The sequence below is a fragment of the Heliconius melpomene genome, chromosome 14, assembly GCF_056956725.1.
Source record: "Heliconius melpomene rosina isolate 202511_hmr_F chromosome 14, ASM5695672v1, whole genome shotgun sequence".
NCBI lineage: Eukaryota > Metazoa > Arthropoda > Insecta > Lepidoptera > Nymphalidae > Heliconius > Heliconius melpomene.
Window position 1 is genome coordinate 7965337 of NC_140402.1, and position 23834 is coordinate 7989170.

General features: G+C 32.2%; 1 protein-coding gene across 2 annotated transcripts in view; it reads right to left on the reverse strand.

Moving 5' to 3' along the window:
- Window positions 1-1393: 1393 nt before the first annotated feature.
- The window catches only part of LOC146532266 (phospholipid phosphatase 2-like), a 68240-nt gene continuing 45799 nt past the window's right edge, over window positions 1394-23834 (reverse strand). For both annotated transcript variants that reach the window (XM_085197390.1, XM_085197391.1), the window contains exons 2-7: window positions 22128-22224; window positions 7285-7439; window positions 5750-5970; window positions 4571-4697; window positions 3318-3500; window positions 1394-2955 (exon numbers count right to left, since the gene is read on the reverse strand). In XM_085197390.1, the coding sequence (XP_085053516.1) occupies window positions 2824-2955; window positions 3318-3500; window positions 4571-4697; window positions 5750-5970; window positions 7285-7439; window positions 22128-22224 (915 nt within the window). In that variant the 3' untranslated portion in view covers window positions 1394-2823. The remainder of the gene's footprint in view (window positions 2956-3317; window positions 3501-4570; window positions 4698-5749; window positions 5971-7284; window positions 7440-22127; window positions 22225-23834) is intronic.

Sequence of the window (23834 nt, forward strand, 5' to 3'; positions counted from 1 at the left end):
ATGCGCCTGTCAGAAGAACACTTACGTTTTATTTAAAGATTTAACAACTGCTTGTAAAGAATGGTTCTGGGTTCGATTCCCATTCGTGGTACAAATTATTTTAAATCCCTTGGTCTGATAGCAAGACAATGTTCCAATCTTCAGTTCCATATCTCAACATGCAATATATATAAAAAAAGAATGAGCGGAAATTAGGGACGGAAAGTTCTGACACCAAATTCCTGCCTACCCTTATTCTGTATGCGGGATACAGAGTGAAGTTATAGAAAGTTTTTACTAGAATAGAAACACTGATATCCAGATAACCCTTTGCGTGTAAACATGTCTTGAACGTAGGAATAGTTGAGATGTTATACGTATTTGTATAGCCGTACATACATACTAGTATTGTTATATGGAATTCTAATTTACTGCTTTTATTATGAAAGGAGAAGGGCCAGTACTATATAATTTAAAGTAAATTTATGATTTGTAGTTGCGCAGTGTAAGAGTGTATATGCAGAATAGGGTGTGTTTGTTTTTATTATACATTTCTTATAGCTTCATAGAGAACCTACTGTTAAGAGAAGACCATCTGTTTCCCATGCACCGCCGAATTTTCGTAGCATTGCATTTTAAGTGGCGAAACTCAACGCCGCACTTTTTCTTATTACAGGGCGAGGAATTGAAAATATTAAATATTTAATTTCCATACTGAGAATCGAAACCGCAACCGTCGCCTTAACAGTCATACGTTGTGGTTCTGTGGCTTTAGGAATTTTAATTTAATAGGTATGCTTATTTATTTAGATATCACTCTCTTACAATGGTTCGAAAAATAAGACGTGAGACGTTCGTAGCGTGACCCCAGAACTCATGACTGATGACTGATGAACGGAGTGTTTTAACACTAGGCTCCCTCTGCCTACTCTCGTTTAACCAAATTTTCTCGTTTAACCCGTTTAACCAATTTTTTTCAAAAACCTCAGTACCGTAGTATAATTCTAATTTAACTTTTTTGGACTTATTTTACCAAGCAACAAATCGATGTCAGTTGTAAATCCAAGAAAGTTAACCCCTTAACTTGGCTTCTAATACAAGAAATACACGCGATAGGTACAAGAGAGGCCTAAATTGTTTAATGTAGAAATTAATTTCTTAGATATTACGTAGAAATCGTATTTTATAACTTGTTTTTTTTATGTAGCCCTAGGAAGGAAATGGTATTATTTTAGTTGGATAATAAGCACTGGATTTCTAATTATATTTTAAGATCTTTTTAAAATATTTTTTCTTTCTTTTTTCTCCTGCGCCACGACTGGCCTCTATAATTTATATTGTATTTATTTATTTATTTATGTATATAATGTTTATTTTGCTATAATTTATATGGTTAATAAAAGAAACAATAAAAAAATATCTAGACATTTATTAAATTCAATATACAGACTGACACACGCTACTTATAAATATTTATTTACAATCAACATAAAGGAATGTTTTTTTTAGAGAATGAAGATATGCAAAATGCTTGTAAGATTAATTCTAAAGCCTGAGCTACTTAGTTTTTAAATATATATTTACTAATATTTTTTTCTCGTATTTCCCAATATGTAATATGCGGTAAAAGCCCCCGTGCGACCCGTGGCGAAACTTAACGCCGTACCTTGTTAAATCAGATTGTAGAAGAGAAAATATTCGAAAATTATATTTTCTATTATAGAGGAATTGAACTCGCAACCATTGCGGGACAGTCTAACGCATATTTCTCACCAGGCCATTTTCATACAGGATGTTTATTAATAATCTCTTTTTAACACTTAAGTCTATTTCACTCAGACCTAGACTGAATGCAGAAATATTTTAATGCAATTAAGTTTTTTTTCTAACAAAATAAAAAAATAAATCTATCAACTTACGACTAGACAGGTACTACAAGTAAAATACTTTCGTTGGTAATAAATAACTTATAAAAGCTACATAATTCTATAATTAATAGAAAGAATACAATTTTATTTAAATATTCATATTTTTTTATTGAAAGGTGTTTTTTTTTTATTTTATTTGACTTTTTTTATTCTCAAAAGTACACTGGCATTAATAAAATTTAATAATTCAAAATTGATATCAATAGTTTTAGTAATTGTCAATATATTATTCATCTTTGTATATTATATATAGTTTAAGCAATATACTGTTATCAAACTGTCATGTATCTATTTAAATATTGAATATTTAGCTAAAAAATTTAATCTTGTATTAAATATTAACAATTAAAATAATTTTTAATATCTTATTCGTCACTTTAATTATTTTTTTATGCTTGTCTATTATTAAATATAAATATTTCTGATATAGAAATTATTATAAATAACATAAAGCAATATATATAAATAATATTGTATATTATGTACATTTGAAAATGGCAATAATTTCAATTTTAATTTTAAATGCACATGTTAACAACTATATCAATAAATGATGGCCATATTCTTAAATATACTTAAAAATACGCATCAAATTTTAGCCTTATTCTTACAAAAAAGGTAAAGAAAGAGTCATTTACGCAAATACTAAGATTCGTCGCTTAATATTATGATATGATTCAAATATGATATATACCACGTATCATTTGATAGAAGAAAAACAGAATATTCTACCAAACTCTCCTTTCAAACTCTAATCTTCTAGAATTTTCTAATCGAAAATCTCTAAAACACACAATCACTTAAAGAGCGTCACACATTAGGAATATTACTTTCCAAGTTCATCAAAACTTATTTTTAATAAGTTTCTTTGTAAATTCTATGGGCTATAAGGACTAAAGCCTTATACGGCCTCGGGCTAAGGGACCACGGCTCTGGGTTGGCTGGAGAGGAGTCTTCGGACAGATTGATGGTTGTTGCTGTCACTGCTGGATATGTCGCTGGTGCTGACCACGGCTGGTTGGGAGAAGTTCTTGCAAAGGACTAGGATCTAAAATGAAGAATAAAGATTTTAACTTTTAGTTTAAAGTGATAATTTGACCGTAAAATAATGTCATGCCACATTTATTAAATAAGTTACTTTTTTTAGCTTCACGCTATACCACATTAGGCAAAGGGTACCTAGGGTTAAGGCACTTCGTTTCCATCATTTTTGCCCAATTTTTAAGATATCTTCACTGGAAGGAGAGTGTGAATCGAACCTACAATCATCGGGCTTACAGTCAGTCACTACGTCGCTGCACTACTACTGCTCAGAAGTTATTATTGTTGGACTTGAAGAAAATTATTTTTGGTTAGCCCAAAAGCTAGTATATTTAGTGTTATAGTTCAAATAAATAAGCCCAAACCTACCGTGTAAACAACACTGGCCACTCCCATAACGGCCCCAGCGAGGACATCCCACCAGTGGTGTCGGTGATCAGTGATCCTGGTCAAAGGGCAGGTAACCGCGTATACCACACACAGTATTTGCACTAGAGGTATGATGAGAACTGAACGATTGTGCCAGCTGAACGCTCGTCTCTGGAGGTACCACTGGAACAAGGAAAATTGTGAATAAGCTAAAAATATACTTTTTATTAGCTTCACGATGTATCACGGTCACAAGAGGGTAGGCAGAGAGAACCTAGTGTTAAGACACTCTAGCGTAAATCTAAATATAGACATAATAGTTCCATGATATAATCTTTGGTTATTACAGCTAGTTCCTCCACTCAGGGTTAATTAACTGAGCAGTCAATTTTACTTCCGCGTGGGGCGGCTGATTGGAGGGACCGAGAGGGATCCACAGATGTGTCAGTCACTCGTATTATGTCATTTTGTTTGTAGAATAGAATAATACTTATAATAGAATATAACTTAAAAGCACGTAAAATAAACTGAAATATGTATGCAAGTCGCTTTAAGTGATCTTGGTTATACAACTTTAGATGAATTTAATGTCTATAGTTCTTCAAGTGGAAATCGAACCCACTACCCGTCGTACACTTTTATAGTCGCAAGCTTGTGCACCAGTAGCACGTCTGGCCTCAACAGTATTATTATAATAATTTAATTAAATATAAATACTGACGCGTGAGATATGAACCTATAACCATCGTTATATTACTTTAAATACAAGATTTTTATATAGATTTTGATCATTAATAAGAAATATTAGCAAAGTTGTTGGAATGTATATGAGAATAGAATAGCTGACGCACACGCGATGGTTGTTAGTTCGAATTCCACAGTCCGGTTTCTGATGTTACTTTATTAAGTAAGTACAGTGTTTTGTTCTACGACATTATAGAATATAGAAAGAGAGTGAAGCGATTTTCTTCTATATTTAACTTACCGTCGATTTCTGGAGGCATTGCGTGTTGAATGGCAGAACTTAACGCCGTGCTTAGCCTCGTTACCAGAGCAAAGAAGTGAAAAAATTAAATTGTTTATTTGCTAGAGTTGGAATTGAACCCTCAATCTGTCGCATTTATAGTCCCACGTTTTGGCCACGACTTGTCGACTGAATTAATAATTTTATATAGGTGTTCCGTAAAGCAGAGTGACTTATCACTAACTTCTTTCTCTTTATTCCTTAAAAAACCAAAGAATAAAAAACTTACCGCTAAGAAAAGTCCGCAGTAGACAGACAAAGACGTGTGCGCAGAAGGGAAGCTCCTGCTCGAATCGATTTGTAAATACCTAGAGTACTTCGAGGACGTGCAAGTGTAGCTGCTTATGTATTCTGAGCTGGAAATAAATTATTTATATTAGTTAATTTAGAAAATAATTACATTAATTAAGAAAATAGTAAAAAAAATAGTTTCATGGTGTATCCCGCATATTGCTATATGGGAAGTAAGAGGGAACCTAGCGAACTCCGTTCCCAAAACAAAATCCAAATTTCCAAGATATTCCGAGATAATCGGAGGAATTAATAATATTCATTTTTCTTACTCAAGCGCGGAGCTGAGTTACACGCAATGCCTCCAGAAGTCGGCGAAAAGTGGGGGGCGGAATGGTCCTAATTACTAATGAAGTATCTTAACACTGGGTTCCCTCTCTTTAAATTGCTGGGTAATGGAGAACGATTTAGTGTATTTATTTACATAAAAAATCACAAAGAAATGTATAAAACGGGAATCAAACATGAATACCGTAAGCAGTTTTGAATATGTTAACTATTGCACCATAGTATCGTAGTCGTCTCAAATTCATTTCCATTCAGGTTAATAGGAAAATTTCGATTCCATACAAAATAAACTCTAAAATGTTGATAGAAATGAGCCTATAATCCGCATTCTATAGCGATTTACACATTTTAAGCTTTTTATCATATAGCCATATTGAGTTTTAAATTAATACAATAAATTCGATACAGGTCATGTCGTAGTGCTAACTCCGAATCCCAAATATGGGAAAAAATATTTATATTAAAATATTATGATTTCCTGTTCTGTTTAAAATTATATTATTATAGCTTTATTAAAAATATATTCAAGACAATTTACAATATAAAAAAATCGCTTTTATTAATTTCGGGAATTGAACCCATAACATCTATTAAATTAAATTAAACTATCCCTACCAACAGTAAAATTATTTAAAATTCGTAACCTAACGATACTTCACATGCTTAAAATTATTATTTACATAAATTCTAGCAATTGTAACTGCAAAGTTTCATCAAAATCCATTCAGTAGTTTTTGCGTATAAGTAGAAAAACTCCAAAAACTTTCACATTTTTGATACTAGAAGAATAAGTAGAATAATAGTACTATTAGAATTATAACTAACTTACCCATTACAAGTCTTAGCTCTGTCCGGCTCGCACAAATCAAAGAAAGTCGGCCTCGGTGAACCCACTACACACTTCACGACTTCCAGAACCGTCAAATTAACCACTGCGCCATATATATAATCCCTATATATAAACGCGGCGGTCCTAGCGCTCGTGTATAGTTTATTTTGTTTTATAGAATACTCGTCGTCCCTGTGTAGGACAGTTTCAATTGCCCATATCTGTAATAGAATGATTGCTAAACTAGAAAATTGAAGTACCATACATTCATTATATTTTATTATGTAATAGCGTACTTGATAGTTTATTTTTTTAATAAATCACCTTCACGCTGTATCCCGCACACTGCGGGTTAGAGGGTATCTAGTGTTAAAATTTTAAGAGAGTGTTAAGTTGTGGTGGCTTTGCCTCGACACCAGAGGGAAGAAATGGAATACAAATTTAAAAAATATTTCATTTCCTCGAGTGGGCATCGAATCCACAACCAATCGCGTTAACAGTTACACGTTACGCCACAACTGGCCTTCTAGTATATTTTTTTCGTATTAAAATTCTGTTATGGCTCTAGTCTGTTATGAAAATTGTAGTACATTAAAGTAGTTAGTGATGAAAGTAATGTTCTATCATTTATTTCTTTGTTTACAATGTATACTGTGGGAACTTTTTCACTCTGGGGCCTTGCACCCTAATGATTAGTACTTTTTTATTATATATTTTTTATTTATATTTAAAAATGCTCAATTGGTGGCCAAAAGAAACCTGATATTAGAATTCAGAGCGAGAAACTAAAAATTAAACGGAAATCGAATGCGCAACGGTTGCGCTTTAGTCAAACGTAGTACCGCTGATCCAATAGATAAGCTTTTATATTGAACAAACTTTTAAAATAAACATCTTATCTTTTTCCATTCATAAAAATATTGAAAACGGAGTGATGGGTCACTTAATCTCGTATAAAAAAAAACAAAGTAAAAATGAAATCTAATTTAAAATGCGCATTTCAAAATAACCTTGTCAATACAGGATGTTTAGAATTTGATGGACATTGTGGTTTTTTTTCACAATTTGTTCAAAGTTTTGTTTTATTGCAAATATAAGTAGATTCGAGGTCGAGGGTTTGGTTGCGGGTTTGGTTTGAGTTCCCAACTCGAGGAAATTAAATATTTTCATTTTTTCGCTTTGGTAATGCCATTCAACACGCAATGCTTTAAAAATTCGGTGGAAAGTAGAAACGGAAGTGGCTTAATGGCAATGGGGTGTTTTTACACTCGATCCCCAGGTTCCCTCTGCTTACCGTTCAATTCCCACTCGAGCAAATTAAATATTAATTTTTTTCATTTCCTTCCACTACTGTCAAGGCGAAAGTGGATATCGGAGTGTTTTAACACTAGGTTCCATTTGCCTACCCACCGCACACAACAATGTGCGGGATACAGCGTGAAGCTGATTTATATAACGTTAAATAACATTAAATTAATAATTAAATATGTAAAAAAAAAAGAAAATTTTAACTGTTTAAAAGAATCAATACTTACAATAAGGTACGGCACAATCACAGTGATTGCAGCGACGAGCGAGATGGAGATAGTGTCTCCTGTATGCGGGAAAGAGAGGTCCGGATCGTTGCATCTGAACCCACTGCGCCTGCTTGGCAAGGCTCCTACTTCTAGAAGTATGCAGACTGCTGCCACTGGAGAAATAAAAAAAAAAATTATTAATATTAATATTATAATAGGAAAAAAGATACTTTTGGAAGAACTGGTTAAGGGTTCTATTCCCACTTGAGGAAATTAAATTTTTATTTAAATTTATATTTTCATTTCTTCGCTCTGGTGTCGATGCAAAATACGGCGCTGATTTCCGGCACTGAACAAGCAATGCCTCCAGAATTCGGTGGAAAGTGGATTCGGTGCCTGTGTGCGGGATACAGCGTGAAGCAGATTACATTTTTGTAAATTAATTAATTCCCTCGATTTGAATTTGAACCTACAACCATAACACACCCCTTACGTATACTCGTATTGTAGTATTTAGGTAAATAAAGAAACACATTAGTTAAATAATGACGGTAGCCGTAACAATATTATCTTAAAGACATGTCGTTAAATTGTCATTTTAAATATCTACAGGAGATGACGCAGGTGACAGACAAACAAACTGTTTTTAAATTTGTATACATAGATAAAATATTTGGAATTGAATATTGATTTGTTTTCCTTGTTACAGCCATAAAGATTGTTTTCGTAACGGGTTATGTTCCCGTGCAGGTCTTTTTTATTATTGATAAGAATTAGTGTCGATTTTCTTTAGTTTCGATTTATTTTTCAACTTATTCTAGCTTTATCCCTAGCAAGATAGCCATAGAAAAAGGAACTCCGAAAGAAAACAAACTGTCACCAACCTAGTCACACAGGCTCTTCCTTACATATCTGTCTCCGTTCTAGATTACCATCTATATAGCGTTAGACAGATTTTAAATAAAAATATATTTCCAATAATTTACACCCACCATTTGGAACGTATCGAACCCACTACCAATACGCTTACAGTCAGACGCTGTACCACTATGCCACGAGTTATATTTCTAAAATTATCGAGAATAGTAGGTATATGACAATCGTTATTACATAATAATTTAACCTCGAAAGGATAACGAGAGCAGGATATCTAAAAAATATTTCACAAGCATATCGATGACTAAGGAATCCCAAATTTCCAATGAATATAAAAATCAAGAGTTTCCTCGTAAAAATCAAAGTGTCTGTTAGTCATCTGGTGCTATTATATGCATCTTTTATAATACTGCATAAAAAAAAGACTGTAATATCCTTTTTTAATCAGGATTAAGAATGTTTTTCTATAAAAAAAAATATATTTTCAAAGACTTGTAAAGTTTATGGGGAACAGAAATGTTTTAATGGAACGGAGTCTTACTAGGTTCCCAGGATCCCTTTGTCTATCCTGCCATATGCAGGATTCAGCGTGAATTTTTTAAAAAAAAACTATATAATACTACTCTTCAAATTAAGTTATACTTGCATTTACAATACAAAAAATGAATCTGAATTGGATCGATATAAATTAATAAACTTTTATGCAAATAAAAGTTAAAAAGTTATTAAATCGAAGTTATTTCGTGTAAATATTAGTTAAAATTGCAAATTATTTAAAAATCTACTTAATATTATTAAGTTTTCTTAATTTAATCTTTAATTGTTCTTATTTTTCTATTAAATGCCTCTGCACCTCTTATAATCTTGAAATTCGAACCCATACCTATGGCCATATATAAACCAGTAGGTACACAAATGAGTCTACCGTACACTTCAAGTACAACAAGATGTCTGTAAATGTGTCTGTTCATACATAATTGCTTACATGCTGATATCCGTAACTAAACGCCTATTGTTACTTAACAAAGAGGTTCTCACGTCGATTCGTACCGTTAAATAAGCGACAATTTGACACTCGCGTACTATATTTAGAACTCGTTCTCATATATTCACATGTCTGGTGGTAAATGAAGAGGTCTGAATTGAAATGTCGCACTCAGAAATGGCAATTATCGTCTAAATTTTGTTTATCCCGTTTTTTTTACGAAAACAATATAAGGAAAAGCTTAACAAAAATATATTATTCAACACAGTATGAAAAATAGTATTTTTTTTAAAGCATTTTTAGTAATCAAGTAGTTATTTGGGGATCATTAATTATTAAACAGAAAAAGTAATGAATCATAACATTGCTTCTGTCTGCTGAATGCATAAGGAACATGCCGTAAGTAAAAAGAGGCCAATAAAAGAGGCAGACTCCCGCCACTCAACACGCAATGCTTCCAGAAACTCCTCGGGGGAAAATGGGAAATGGAAGTGTCTTAATAGGAACAGAGTGTCTTAACACTAAGTTCCCAGGTTCCTTCTGCCTCTGAAGCTAAAAAAAATAATACTTATTCAGAGAGCGTGAAAAACGTGAAAACGTTTGACGAAGGTAACCCAAAGTAGCCATCTTACTTCATTATTAATTCTTACATAGTACTATAAACTTTTTTTTAAATATTTAATTTATTATAGCTTTTCCTTATCAATGTATTTTTTAACAAATTCTTACATTAAGTTTATTTGTCATTTTCATACAAATATGGTTGTGGATTCGAATCCTACTCGGAAGAACGAGTTTTTTTATTTCCTCACTCTGGTAACCGGACAGCGCGGCGTTAAGTTCCGCTATTCAACAAGAAATGTCTCGAAAATTGTGTCAGAAAGGAGTGTCTTAAATCTTAACACACTAGGTTCCCCCAATCTACCTTTCTAGCTAAAACATGCCTAGAAAAAACAACAAAAAGTCAATTTTATATTAATATCCGGAAGCCATATAAAATTTTTAATAGGCTGAGAATTTATCTAATAGTTTTATAATGCTGGACATTTTTTAATATACAATTGTAGTATAAAAATACCAGGCCACACTGAAGCTATTCGTGGCTAGGCGCAAAGTGTTACTATAAAACGCAACACGTAGTGGGTTCGATTCCCGCTCGAGAAAATGAAATATTTAATATTTACAGTCTTTCGCTCTGGTGTCGAGGTAAAGCGTGGTGTTGAATTCCGCCACTCAACATGTAATGCTTCCAGAATTCGGCGAAAAATGAGAACGGAGTATATTAACACTAGTTTTTATCTGCCTAACATACTGTGTACGGTGTTATTATATTGATTTATTAAACTAAAGTAATAAATGTGAAAGTTTGTATGTATGTGTGTTACCCAATTACGCAAAAACCGATGCTTAACCGATTTGAATTAAGTTTAACATAAAGTTATATAAATACTATTAGGATTAACATGTTAAAATAAATTTTCAAAGCTTAGTGATCGGTTTCCAATTTATATTTAAATATAGAATTTTCATATTTCTTTGAATTTAAATTTCAATATAAAGGTTGAGAAAACCTAATATCAAAACGGTTAGTCAATTTTTTTTTGTAAACTTCACGCTGTATTCCGCATAGACAGAGAGAATATGGGGACTTAGTGTTTAGATACTACCGCCAAATTCTTGAGGCATTGTGTGTTGAGTGGCGGATCTCAACGCCGCGCATTGCCACCAGAAGTAAGAAAATTAATATATTGATAAAACGGTAGATGTATGACGATTATACCTATTTTTTTAGTATCATAAGATACTCTGTTCCACACACTGTTCAATTTTCCACATATTGCCTTGTGGAGTAGCGGAACTTAACGCCGCGTTTTTTTTTTCGAGAGCGAGCGAGCGAATAACTCATGCTCATTTATAGTCTGATAGAGAGATTCTATTTCATTTTATATAACCCCAGAATATCCATTTCATAACAATAATATAATCTATTAACTTAATTTCATCAAGTGAACAAAAGTAATAATTAGAGTTGAAATCTAAATGGTGAGACAGTCACTAATTTGGTAGAGAAAGTGGGTTCAAAAATTGGCATGTGGGCGGCGAGATAAAGACGGAGAAGAATGTGTGCTGAGTGTTCTTTAATGTATGGACATTTTTATTTTGGGGTCACGGGATCAATTTTATGTTTAAATGATAAAAAGTTGTTTTTTGTTTTAGATCTTTTTAGGGGTCCTTATTTCAAAAGGAAAAACGGAAGGATCACTTTTTTGTCCGTCTGAGAAGAACACTTCACTTCACGTCACGTCACTTAGATCGCGAACCCACAACCATCGCGTTTACTACTGTGCCTAGACGGCCTCGCCCATTTTTTATTTTTTATATTTTTTTAAAGCTTTGAAAATATTTTTATCTCTACACCTTTCTAACCACATTTAGAGAACCAAAAAATCTATTAGGTAAATATTTCAACCAATTAAAATTTTAATTATTGATAATATATGAAACCACCCACTCTCGTGGACATTAAAAAAGCTCCCACTGCGCCACCACTTACATTAAATTTAATCAATTATCATGAATTTACTACAGTAGGTTCGACGGTCTCCGAATATAAGCGCGTGGTTCAATTCCTGTTCGCGGGAAATACTTCTATTTAAGTTATTTTTATTACCTCGCTCTGGTATACAATGCGCGGCGTTAAGTTCCACTAATCAATCCCAATTGTAGTAATTCAACAATGTCTCAAAAATTGAGAGAAAATGAATGTTTGTTAGAATTTCATATGACTACTGAATGTATATAGATGAAATTTTACAGTAATATAGCTCTCACATAAAAATAACACATAGAGTACAATTAATTGAAAGATTTTGGGTAATTTGGCTATAATAATAGAATGAGTTCAAGCGGGCGAAGTCCCATACGGCTCGCTGGTATATTATATCAGTAATATCAGTATTTATTATCACATATGCAAGTAATTATATGTTTTAAAATAATATTGTAAATCCATATAGTACAAAGATTAGTTTTACTATTACAAAATAGGTTTAAGACATATGTAAGTGCTCCCAGCGTTTATACACTGGCTATAGCGATTAGCGTTCCTCTCAGAACTGGGGCACTGGAGCAGCAATGCAATTGTTGTGAAAATATACAGTAGTTTCTTTGGGACAGCGAAGAAAATGGAGAATTCAGTCACTGAGCTCTTTTTCTTCTTTCTACGGTTGTGATAGCTCGTTTGTTTTATAATTTTTGTTTGTGTGACGTGTTTGTTAGAGTTTGTTAAGAATATTGAAGGTATTAAATATATAACAATGATAGTAGATTCAAATTCAATTACACTCGTCAAGTCTATCTCAAAAATTGGACGAAAAAATAAATTGGAGGGTTCAAATAAATTATAAGCAAAAAATAATTTTCGAAAAAAAACAAGAAACCGCTAAAAAAATGATACATTTAACGTCGTTTCCTTCCCGAATTGAAAACCGTATGTTTTCAAGCAAGGAAATTGATAGTTAGATGCATAACTAACACAATTGCACGGCGGCTCGATCAAAGCGTCGATCAATGATAGGCTATCCTGGACAGTATTTAGGGCGATACAGTACTCTAGTTTAGAGATAGAGATAGACTGGTGGTCTAATTAGTATTTGCAATTCTAATGAGAATGTTGATAAGATAATTTGTGTTTTATCTTTCTGTTTTATCTGAGTCTTAATGGAATTGGGTTGTCTCTAGGTTCCTAGGTTCCCTCCGCCTAACATGCTATAAACTGCTAAACTGTTAAATTGATATTTTTCTTATTAATAAGTCGATTCTCTAACTTATTATTGACTGTACCTATTTAATTATTAATGTTTATCTAATAGGTATGTTGCTTAGATATGAACTTTGCCGTTTAAATGTTAAGGCATGTCAGGTTATATTTATGCTAAGATTAAATAAGGATTTTCCATTGCCCAATTTCCGCCATTTTTTTTCAAGATTTACCAAAGCGACAAATTGAAAATATTAAATAATTCATTCGCGTTGAAATCGAACCTACAACTCTCGTGTTTACAGTTACACGCTTTACCATAACGTCTCAAATGCCTAGTGTCTTTTGTAAATTTAAATTTTAATAGGCAAAAGTAAAAATTTTAAAACAATTTCAAATATTCATGAGCTAACCGCTTACCATGTAAATAGATAGGTAAGGTGCATTCGAAATCATTGTCTCTATTGGAAATGGAAACGGATGTGGTTTTCGAAAGTGGAAAATAAACATGTCGTTTCTTTATATCCTTAATAAATTAGATAAAAGTGATAAGAACTGATAGAGATAGATAGATAGAAGAATAGAGATAAAAAACCTATGTTTTACTTGTATTTCTTAGATTATATTGTGATATGTCATTGTAAACGCGACAGGCTGTAGGTTCGATTCTCATTCAAGGAAATTAAGTATTTAATATTTTCATTTTCTGGCTCTGGCAACGAGGTAAGAAGCGTTAAATTCGACCAATGCCGTTAGAATTCGGTTGAAAGTGGGGAACGGACGTGTCCCAATAGAAACGTGTCACAAAGCTTAGTGTTAAGACACTCCCTCTCCCAAAAAAAACTTGGATTTTGCGTCGTGAACCTTTGTAATCCGACTGTAAAGTAGTGAGTTCGATGCTTACTGGAATCAAAAATTTAGGTTCATTGACCTAAAAGTCCAAAACAATTAAAATAATACGCCATTTCAATAACAATCATTAAAATAATAGTAATTATGTATGTATGTACAGTCTTCCTGATCGCCAAAACCTTTGATTTCACAGAGCTTTGTTGCTTCCCGTCATTACTAATTTACTATCCATCTACGGCGGTATAAAACAAAAATAGCTTTGTTATATAGGAAATTTCTTCCTACTGTTATTTAACCGACTGAGAATGGACAATAGTGTTGTGTATTTAACATATTTTTTGCGAATATATACGAATGTATACGCGTAGTTCAGTTCCGCCACTCAGTGGGACCCACTCGAGGAAATTAAATATATTTTTTTTTCTTTGCTCTAGTAATGAGGCAAAACGCGGCGTTGAGTTTTGTTCTTTTCTAACGGAAGTAAATCAATGGGAACGGAGTGTCTCAACACTAGGTGCCCAGGTTCCCTCTGCCTATAGTTAATCTTTTCGCGCACGTTTCACATTTTTGCAACTTCCGACCGACTTTAGATTTTTGGCAGTCGTAGCAATTAAGCCAATTTGGTTATACCATTATTATCTCTATGTATTATTGTTTTTTATCCATATAAGCTCAGTGGTTATAACTGTAATTTAAATTATTACATCATTTGTATAGGTATAACATTCTTAGAATAATTTTATTTATATAAATATGAAAATGAAATATTTGGAATTTTCAGGAATTGTGTATATTTATTCTTTCAGTAAAATATAAAAAATAAACTGATGTATAATTAATAATTCATATCATTTGGAAGAAAAATTAAAACAAAAACCTCAAATAACAACAGTGACTTAACTAAAAATATCTGTAACTTCTGAGCATAAACGGATTTTTTCTTATCAATGATATTTAAAAGAAATTAAATCAGGGTAGGTAGAGGGAACCTAATGTTAAGATACTCCGTTTCCCATTTCCATCCAAATTTTGGAGGCATTGCTTGTTGAGTGACGGAACAAAACCACGCTTTGCATAGACATCAGAGCGAAGAAATTAAAAAAAAAATTAAAAAATATATTTCATTTTCCTCAAGTGGGGATCGAACTCATAACCAGTCGCGTTTACAGTCACACACTTGTTAACCTGCACCACGACTGGCTTCAATGGTATCATCTTCCAAATAGTAAAATTTAAGAACTTTAATTCTGAGACTGTGATATCTTGAGATATATAATTCAAATTACAAAGAAATGATGAATCTTAAAACAATGCCTTATTTGTAAAACTTCAAAATGAGATTTCATAACATTGGATAGGTATAGTGAAGAGTGTATGTTTTTCAACTTTGGTCTATTGTAGTATATTTTCTTTTGTGGATAGATTTGTGGTTGTATATTAATAAATATTTTAATAATAATTTCTTTTTTCTATTATAATTAATTTATTTTCTCCATATGGATTTTTCATCTGCCTTGTTATATAGAATCAATAGGTCATACTTAGTCATATGTATGTACCGTTATAATAAACTAGTGGACGCGCGATAAACCACGAAACATGTGTTCAATGAAATATTTTTAAGAGTCTAAATTAAAAATTTTATAATAATCGGTGGCGTTTTAAAGATTTTTCCGTACAAACTTTCAACTCCTTATTTGCACCCTTAGGGGAAGAATTCTAGAAAACCATGAAACATGTATTCAATTAAATACTTTTAAAAATCTAAATTTCAAAATTTTATAAGAGTTGGTGCCGATTTAAATTTTTGTCCATACAAACTTTCAACTCCTATTTAATAAAACCCCTTTAGGGTTAAAATTTTTCAAAATCCCTTCTTAGTGGATGTCCAGATTACGAAAGTAAACATCTGTCCAAATTCCAAGTTTCTACGCACAGCGGTTACGTCTGTGCGCGCGTCTTACCTCAGCCAGTGAGGACAAGTCCTTTTATATATAGATTACTATATATATGTGTTGAAAAAGATATTCACTTATTTCTCTAAATTATTTATTGTTTTTTTTAGAGTTTAAAATATAATTTAATTAATAAAATAAATTTAATATATATTAATAGAACGTATAGCATATTTCTTTTATAAGATAAACTGAAATAAATTAGAAACAAGTAAGAGGAAATGTAAATATTAAATATTTTATTTCGTTGAATGGAAATCGAACCCCTAACCTGTCGCGTTTATAATCGCAAGCTTGTGTCCTAGCGCTACGAGTGGATTCCCTTTACTTATTTATGCATGGAATATTATTTATTTCAGATTAGAAATGTTATTTACAGTTACAAGTATATTATTGCAACTATTATAGAGGAAAATTTATATAAACATAACCACCGATAGATTAACGTAAATATTTATATATATATTACATATAATATTTATATATATTACAATAGAGAATATTAAATATTACAAATAATATTTATATATATTACAATAGAACAGGTTTTTCCCATATACTTAGTTATTAATCATTCCCTAGGTTTATGTTGGTTTTGAACCCCCATTCTACCATCTATATAAAAAAAAGGGGGGCTGGACTATAGCTATGAAGATTTATTTGTGGAAACGTGTCTGTTTAAAATTGTATGGTTATTTTTTTGTTTTAAAGTTTCTGGGATGGGCGCCAGACTTTTCTGGGGTGGGCACGGACTGAGTGATCCACCTTATTCTTTCGCTTTTATTCTAAGACCTAATGAATTCTTCTAATTTTGACTTTTAATTATGAAGGCGAACAACATTAAATATGACAAGATCGATTGTTTTCCATACTAATGCATAGATCACCGTAAAACTCGATATGTTTACACAAATTACAAAATCTTCAACAATTTGTAATCGGACCTTTATTGATGAGGTTTCCTTTGCATCATGTTTGTTTTTGAGATTAAAATAATTTAAGTATTTTTGAACATATTTTTAATTTATGTTATTTAATTTTTCGTCGTCTTTTTTATCGTCTGTTACTCTTCAAATACAGCTGTATTATATAGAAATATTTTAGATAACTTTAGTATATTCAAGATGGGTTCATAAGGAATATGGAAGCAGTAAGAGAGGATTTTGCCATATTCTCACGCGAACGGGATTAAAACATCCATGATATTGCCGATACACAGAGAAAGCACAGTTTTCTCAAAGTATATATATAACAATATTTAATAAATAATATAAACGTTATTAAAATAGATTTCAAAGTGGAACTTTACAACATTGTCATTTATAGCTAATACTTCTGAACCCTGTAACGATCCTGAAGAGATTAAATAGAAATTAAACTACTTCAATTAAGCTTTATAATCTGTGGTTGTAAAAGTTTTATCATCTCTTAGTTAGTGTCGGTAGTCTTAGCTAGTGCATGTACCTAGCTGTTTTACATGCACTAGCATTGATTTCGTTATTACGTGTGTTTTTTGAAATTTCGCTGAATATATGGTTTTTAATATTAAAAAAAGTTTTTAATATTAAGAAATTTTACATAAAGTTATATTTTTTAGAGGATTTGTAAAATGTATAGATAGATACTAAAAAATATTTGAATTTATACTTATATACCGTTTTTAATTTAAAAAATCAATAGTATAAGAAGAACGTAGTTTAGAAATTTTTAGAATTATTAATAATAATATTTTTATTACGTACTTAACCCATTAAAAATATTTATACAAATAGAGAAATTATACATTACAGAGAAAATTGTTTTCTCACGCTGCAACACACGCAAATCAATAAAATAAACAGAATACATAGAACTTATATTTATATTAAAAAAAAATTGTTTAAGCGTCTATTCATATTTAACCGCCAGGATATAAACCTTGTACCACAAGCAGTTCTAGTAGCACCAGAAGCCAACGGCGCCACATTTATTTATTGCTTTCAATCCATCTCTATAATCCGTATCGTAAAATCTTCAAGATCAATGTCAAAATGTCAAGATAACTTGTCTTATGTAACGATACGAGTAGATACTGATTGGTTATCATTTATATAATGTTTACTTATATAAATAATAATAATATTAGAATTATAGTTATTCTTAGTGTTAAAATATTCCGTTTCTCATACACCGTCTAAGTTTTAAGTCGTTGCGTGTTTAGTGACGGGGCTTAACGCCGCGATTAATATTTTTATCAGAGTGATGAAATGAAAATAAATCAATCCCCCTAAAAGTTTCGAAACAAAAAAAAATATTACAGTTACATTCTTCTATTTTTGTCCTCTGCCTATCCTGATGTAACTTTCAAATTCTTCTTAACAATTCAACTAAGATATAAATAAAAGTACTCAACAAAAACTATTTGACCTCAACGCTGGTATCAAATTCCATAGAACGAGTGATCACGACATAATACACTTTAGAGCTTTGTTGACACTGTTGTCACGTTGACATCGTATTTATGTATTTTATAGATAAGTAGCGGACCCGTGCGGCTTCGCCCGCTTGATTTACATGAATATTGTTAAATATACTTATAAAATTTTCAGTTTTGAATAAGATTAGTAAGAAAATCTAAGCCTATTTAATGAAAATAAGCCGAAAAACAATGATAAGTTGATATGAGTAAGGACAAAATACCTGAATAATAGAAATAAACAAACAAAATAACTAAAATTAACGAAAGGAAATCCTAAATATTAAAAATAAAACCCCTGACTATTCAAAACTAATATAAAGTAATAAATAAACGTAACAAAAGGAAAATATTAATAAAAAAACACTAAACAAAAACTAGCTATATTAATAAATATTTAAAAGTTTAAAAAATCATACACGTACAATTTTCTATAGATATTAGTATATATTAATTTCTGTATTTTTGTTTATATTTTCTTGTTTTTATAAATAGTGTTTTAGTGACCACATATTACGCATTTCAAATCGGGTCACTAGCTTCTAACTCAATAAGCATTATTATAATATAATTAGGTATACGAGTGAAGTATTAACTAGAAGGGTTAACTCTGACCACATGTCAACCAGGTCATGATGACCACCCAAGTTGAAAATTGAAATGACAGTTAAGTTTGATTGACATGGGGGTAGTGGGTTCATTCTTTTGTGTGTTGAATGAATATTTGTATTTTATGTTATTTTTTGTAAAACCTGTATTTCATATTTACTATAATATTTTTTTTGTTACTTTTGTGTATTTGCGGTAGGCAGTGGGAACCTGGGGTTCAAAGCTTAAAATATAGAGATTAATGTTGATGGGTGGAACTTAAAGCAGCGCATTGCCTTGTTACCACACCGAAGAAATGAAAATATCAAATATTTCATGCCCTCGAATGGGAATCGAACCCACAACCTGTATTCCCTCCGCGACTACTGGGTCCTATGTTTTTATGAATCTAAATAAATACCTAGCCTTTTTTACTAAGTTATGATCACTAAAAAGGTGATAAAATTAAAACAGAGTGACATAACACTAGGCTTCCACAGCCAAAAAAATAATAAATAAATATACTTAGAACTAACAAAAAAATAAAAAAAACCTTAAGCGAAGTAATTTTAAATACAAAAAAAAACGTGCACGTCTATACTAATATTGTTTACATGTCAACAGTGTCAGGTGTCGCGATGACCACCCAAGTTGAAATGGAGACATGACATAAGTATTACTTAACTAGCTATTTTATATGGCTTTGGGTGTTATTATTTAAAAATATATTGATTTTAATTCGATGGGTTCGATTGCTACTCGGGGCAATAGAATCCACAATATAATTTGTATTTTCATTTCTATGCTCTTGTAAAAAATAAGACAAAGAATGACGTTGAGTTCTCCCGTTCAATACGTAACATCTCTACAATAGGCGGAGAGTGAGGAACGGAGTATTTTAACACTAGGTCTCCTCTGAATATCCCGCAATATGACGAAATATTGCGTTAATTATTGTCGGAGCTTAACGCTGCATGCTCGTTACAACATAAAAAAAAAACAGAAAATTACTCTAGAATAGTTATTACAAATCTAATAGTATAGGTTTAGTTATGTAGAATTGTGAAAAAGATAAAGAAAGGTAATATTTTATTCGACAATTTTATTCATTGTGGGGAACGGAGTGTCTTAACGCTAGGTTCCCTCTGCCTACCCTGCTGTTTGCGGGATACAGCGTGAAGTTGATAAAAAAATAGCAAAATACACGATTTTTTCATAACTTGCCTGTTTCATAACATAATTAATATATTAATATATACGAAGTAATAAAACCATACTTTAATTGTTATAAGTGTACAGTAGGACTAATTAATGTATAAATAAAGTTTTCTAAGTGAGCCTCTCAGAGCCAAAGCTAATTGGTCACGCAGTTGAAATGAAAGACCACTGTACACAAAAAGAACATAAAATTATACTATATTGCTTTTACTTTTGTTTTAGTGTTTTGGTTCTGTTAGTTGAAGTTGGTTCGTTGATGATAGTTGGGGATTCGATTCTCGTTCGGGGTAAATATGAAAAAATGAAGCAGCAAATCTCCCATTCTACTCAAATATGAATAAAGGTTTTTTATATTTTATAGTTTAATTAAATCAAGTACCTATAGCAAAAGTTATAGAGTCCACGCAAACAAGGTAGCAGGCACGCATTAGTTTAAAATTCAAATCCTTTCTTTACATAATATTGGAGTAAATAGATATATGTTGGTGTTTCTACGATTCGACTAAAAGGCCCAACGGGTTTATCCCATATTGAAATAAAAGTTTCTTAACACGGAAAGTAGAGAACAGAGTAATTTAACTCTCTGCAAATATAAAAATAAACAAATACAATACTCTTGTCGATGTCATTTCTGACAGCTCTTCTATGATCAATAGTAAAACCATCCTTATCTAAATACTTGGCTTTTAAAACCATTAAATATTTAAGCGGGTGTTAGCGTGTGTCAATAGTGTAGTGTTTCAAGATGCATAGTTTTTTTTTGTTTCACGCATATCCCGCATATAGCAGGATAGGCGAAGACAGCTAAGTGTTAAAATTAAGTTTTATTCACTGCTAGTTTTAAAGATTAATTTTAATCATCATTTCTTCGTTTTGGTAACGAGGCAGTGGCTTGAGGTCCGCCAGCATGTAAAACCTCAAGAATTCGGCGGAGAGTTGCGGACGGAATTGTTTTAATTAGAACGGAGTGTCTTAACAGTAGGTGCCCAGGTTCCCACTGCCTACCCTATTATGTGCAGGATACATCGTGAACCTTAAAAACATAATAAATGTCATTCTAGGCAAACAACATAATTATTACTATAAAAGTAAAATAAATAAGTTTAACAATTTAATTATATCAATAAACGTATACTTTATAGATATTTAATAGTTCCATGTAAATACAGCATTCACACGCTACCGACCACATATTTAAGATCTGATATCATAATAACATACGTTTCGTATGACTGTTTTGAACTCCCGGCCACTGTCTTTGCAAACAATGCTTATATCGCTATATATTTTCATAACAAAGAAAAATTGCATTTTTTTCAATATCTATCGTTTTATTTAGTGTTAGATGATAAGTTCACACGTTTGCCATTTCTGACTAATTCAGAGATACTACGTGGAAGTGTTTCTGAATTGCGTAACCTAACGCCGCGTGTTGTCTAAGTAGTCCGAAAAACAAATACAATATAGAATATCACAATAAAATGATATTTAGTAGTTAAAGAGCCTTATTTCAGACAATTGCTTGCTTGAAGCAAAAAAAACTGCTTTACGCTTAATTCGAAACAGGCTATGTTGCGAGTAGGAACCTGTAATCCTAGTAAGACACCCTGTTCCCATTAAGACACTTCCATTCTCCACTTCAACTTCCGAAGGATCTCTATATATATATATACATTTCCCCAAATAAAATTTTAACTAGACATATATTTCTTCATATATATAATAATTTCAGGTAATAAATTCACCATATCGTTACAGTCCATCCGTTATTTATTGTTATAACGGTTTTATAACGCAACGTACGTTTGTACGTAGGTACAATGTGCATCTATTTTTTATTACTTGTGCAATCAAAATGGTACTGAAAAGCAGGTCAATCGTCGTTTTCTATATGTAATGACAGACCGACTATTATATTATCGGTGTTGCGTCCAATATGTATATTTAACGGCGTTGTGTTCCGCCACCCAACCATTAATGTCTCAAAAATAAACATAAAACATAAGAACAAAAGAAAGAACATAAGATTTTTTTGGCTACAATTTGAAAAAATGTGAAAATATATTTTTAACAAAAGGAACCTCGAAGATATATTTGTATAAACAAATATTAGAAAAGAGGTAATTATTTAGAGTTAAGTTACGCATTTCTTTTATTAAATAATGTACTTACCAAGTAATAATATGGGTAGATCGATGAGCAGATGCCACAAGAAGCTGTGACGGGCCTGCATCTCAGATTGCGCGGGCGCACGTTGCTCGGATACCGTCTGAAAGGAAACAATTGTAAATTAGTATGGAAATAGAAATTATATTAAAATCTTCTTTAATGATATGAATAAATAAAGATTAGTATCTATACACTAATATTAAAGAAAATTTATTTTTTTTAGACTTAAAAAATTATCAACTTCTCGCTGTATCCCTTATACAGCAGAGGGAATTTAGTGTTAAGACACTACGTTTACCTTGCTATACCAGTTCCTGGGACGCGACCTCCCGGACGCCCAAGGAAACGCTGGTTGGATGGCGTGATGCAGGACATGAGAGCCAATGGTCTAACCACCGAGGACGCAAAAGATCGTGCAAAGTGGAGTAGGTTGAGTAGGAAGGCAGACCCTGGCAATAGCCGGGATTAATGCCAGGAAGAAGAAGAAGAAGACACTAAGTTTTACACTTCCACCGAATTTTTAGAGGCACTGCGTGTTGAATGGCGGAATTCAACGCCGGGCTTTTGCCTTATGGCCAGAGCAAAGAAATGAAAATAATAAGAAAGATAATTCATTCCTTCGAGTGGGGATGGATACCACAACCGTCGTCCGTCACACCCTAGTGCCCCAGCACCATGACGTTATCACGTACGGAAGGGGGGCGGAAGTTCGTCTTTGATTTTAGAAGAATTTAATAGGAACTGCTCTCGAAATTTTTATAGAAAATTATTTAAAAGGACGTCATTCTGTTAACTACTTAGATAACTTCCACAATGAGTCACTCACCAAATTCCTTAATTTCAATGCTTAAGTGCCTTTTAAAAAGAAAAAATAATTTTAGTATATCCTGCAATAATTCTTCTTAAAACATTACTTTGGTTTCGAAGACATCTTGGAATCGAGCTACTGCATTATTCACATTATTTTGAATTATTCAATAGCATTAAGTTGAAGAATCTTAAAGACAATTGTATAACGAAATATAATATATTCTTATAAATAAGTTATTTTTTAAGTGCATGCTAAGATAGGTTTATTTAAATGTCAACACACTAGTTATAATCGCGGCTTCGCCCGCTTGGTCCAGTGGTGATAACTAAGATTCACTCTGAGAATCACGCTCATGCTATCGAAAGCTCTCAAATTCATCCGTTTTTGCAATATTTTTCTTTGTTCTAAGTTCTATTTGCAAATAAATTTTATTTCGATAAACAAAGCAGCTTTCATCTTGTATCATGGAGTATTCCGCATATGGCAGGCAGAGAGCGGATTGGCAGAGAGACCTAGCTTAAAGACACTGCATTCCTAACTCTCCGCCAATTTTTTGAGACATTGGATGTTGATTGGTGCATGGAACTTAACGCCGCGCTTTGCCTTGGAACGAAAGCGAAGCTGAATGGGAATCGAACCCACATCCGTTGAATTTACAGTCACATGCTTATGCCCCCTGTGCCCCCTGCACATGCCTATGCCCCCTGTGCCCCCTGTGTAAAATTTGTGGTAATTATAATTATATATTGTCATGAGCCGTGTCGACGGTTGTAACGGACGATTTAAAGGAAATTTTTTTTACGGCTTCATTAAAATGTCCGGGAAGCCGTAAATCCTCAAATATTGAAAGTTTTTTAAGGCATTATTACTGAACTAATAATTTTTATATACTTACCTAG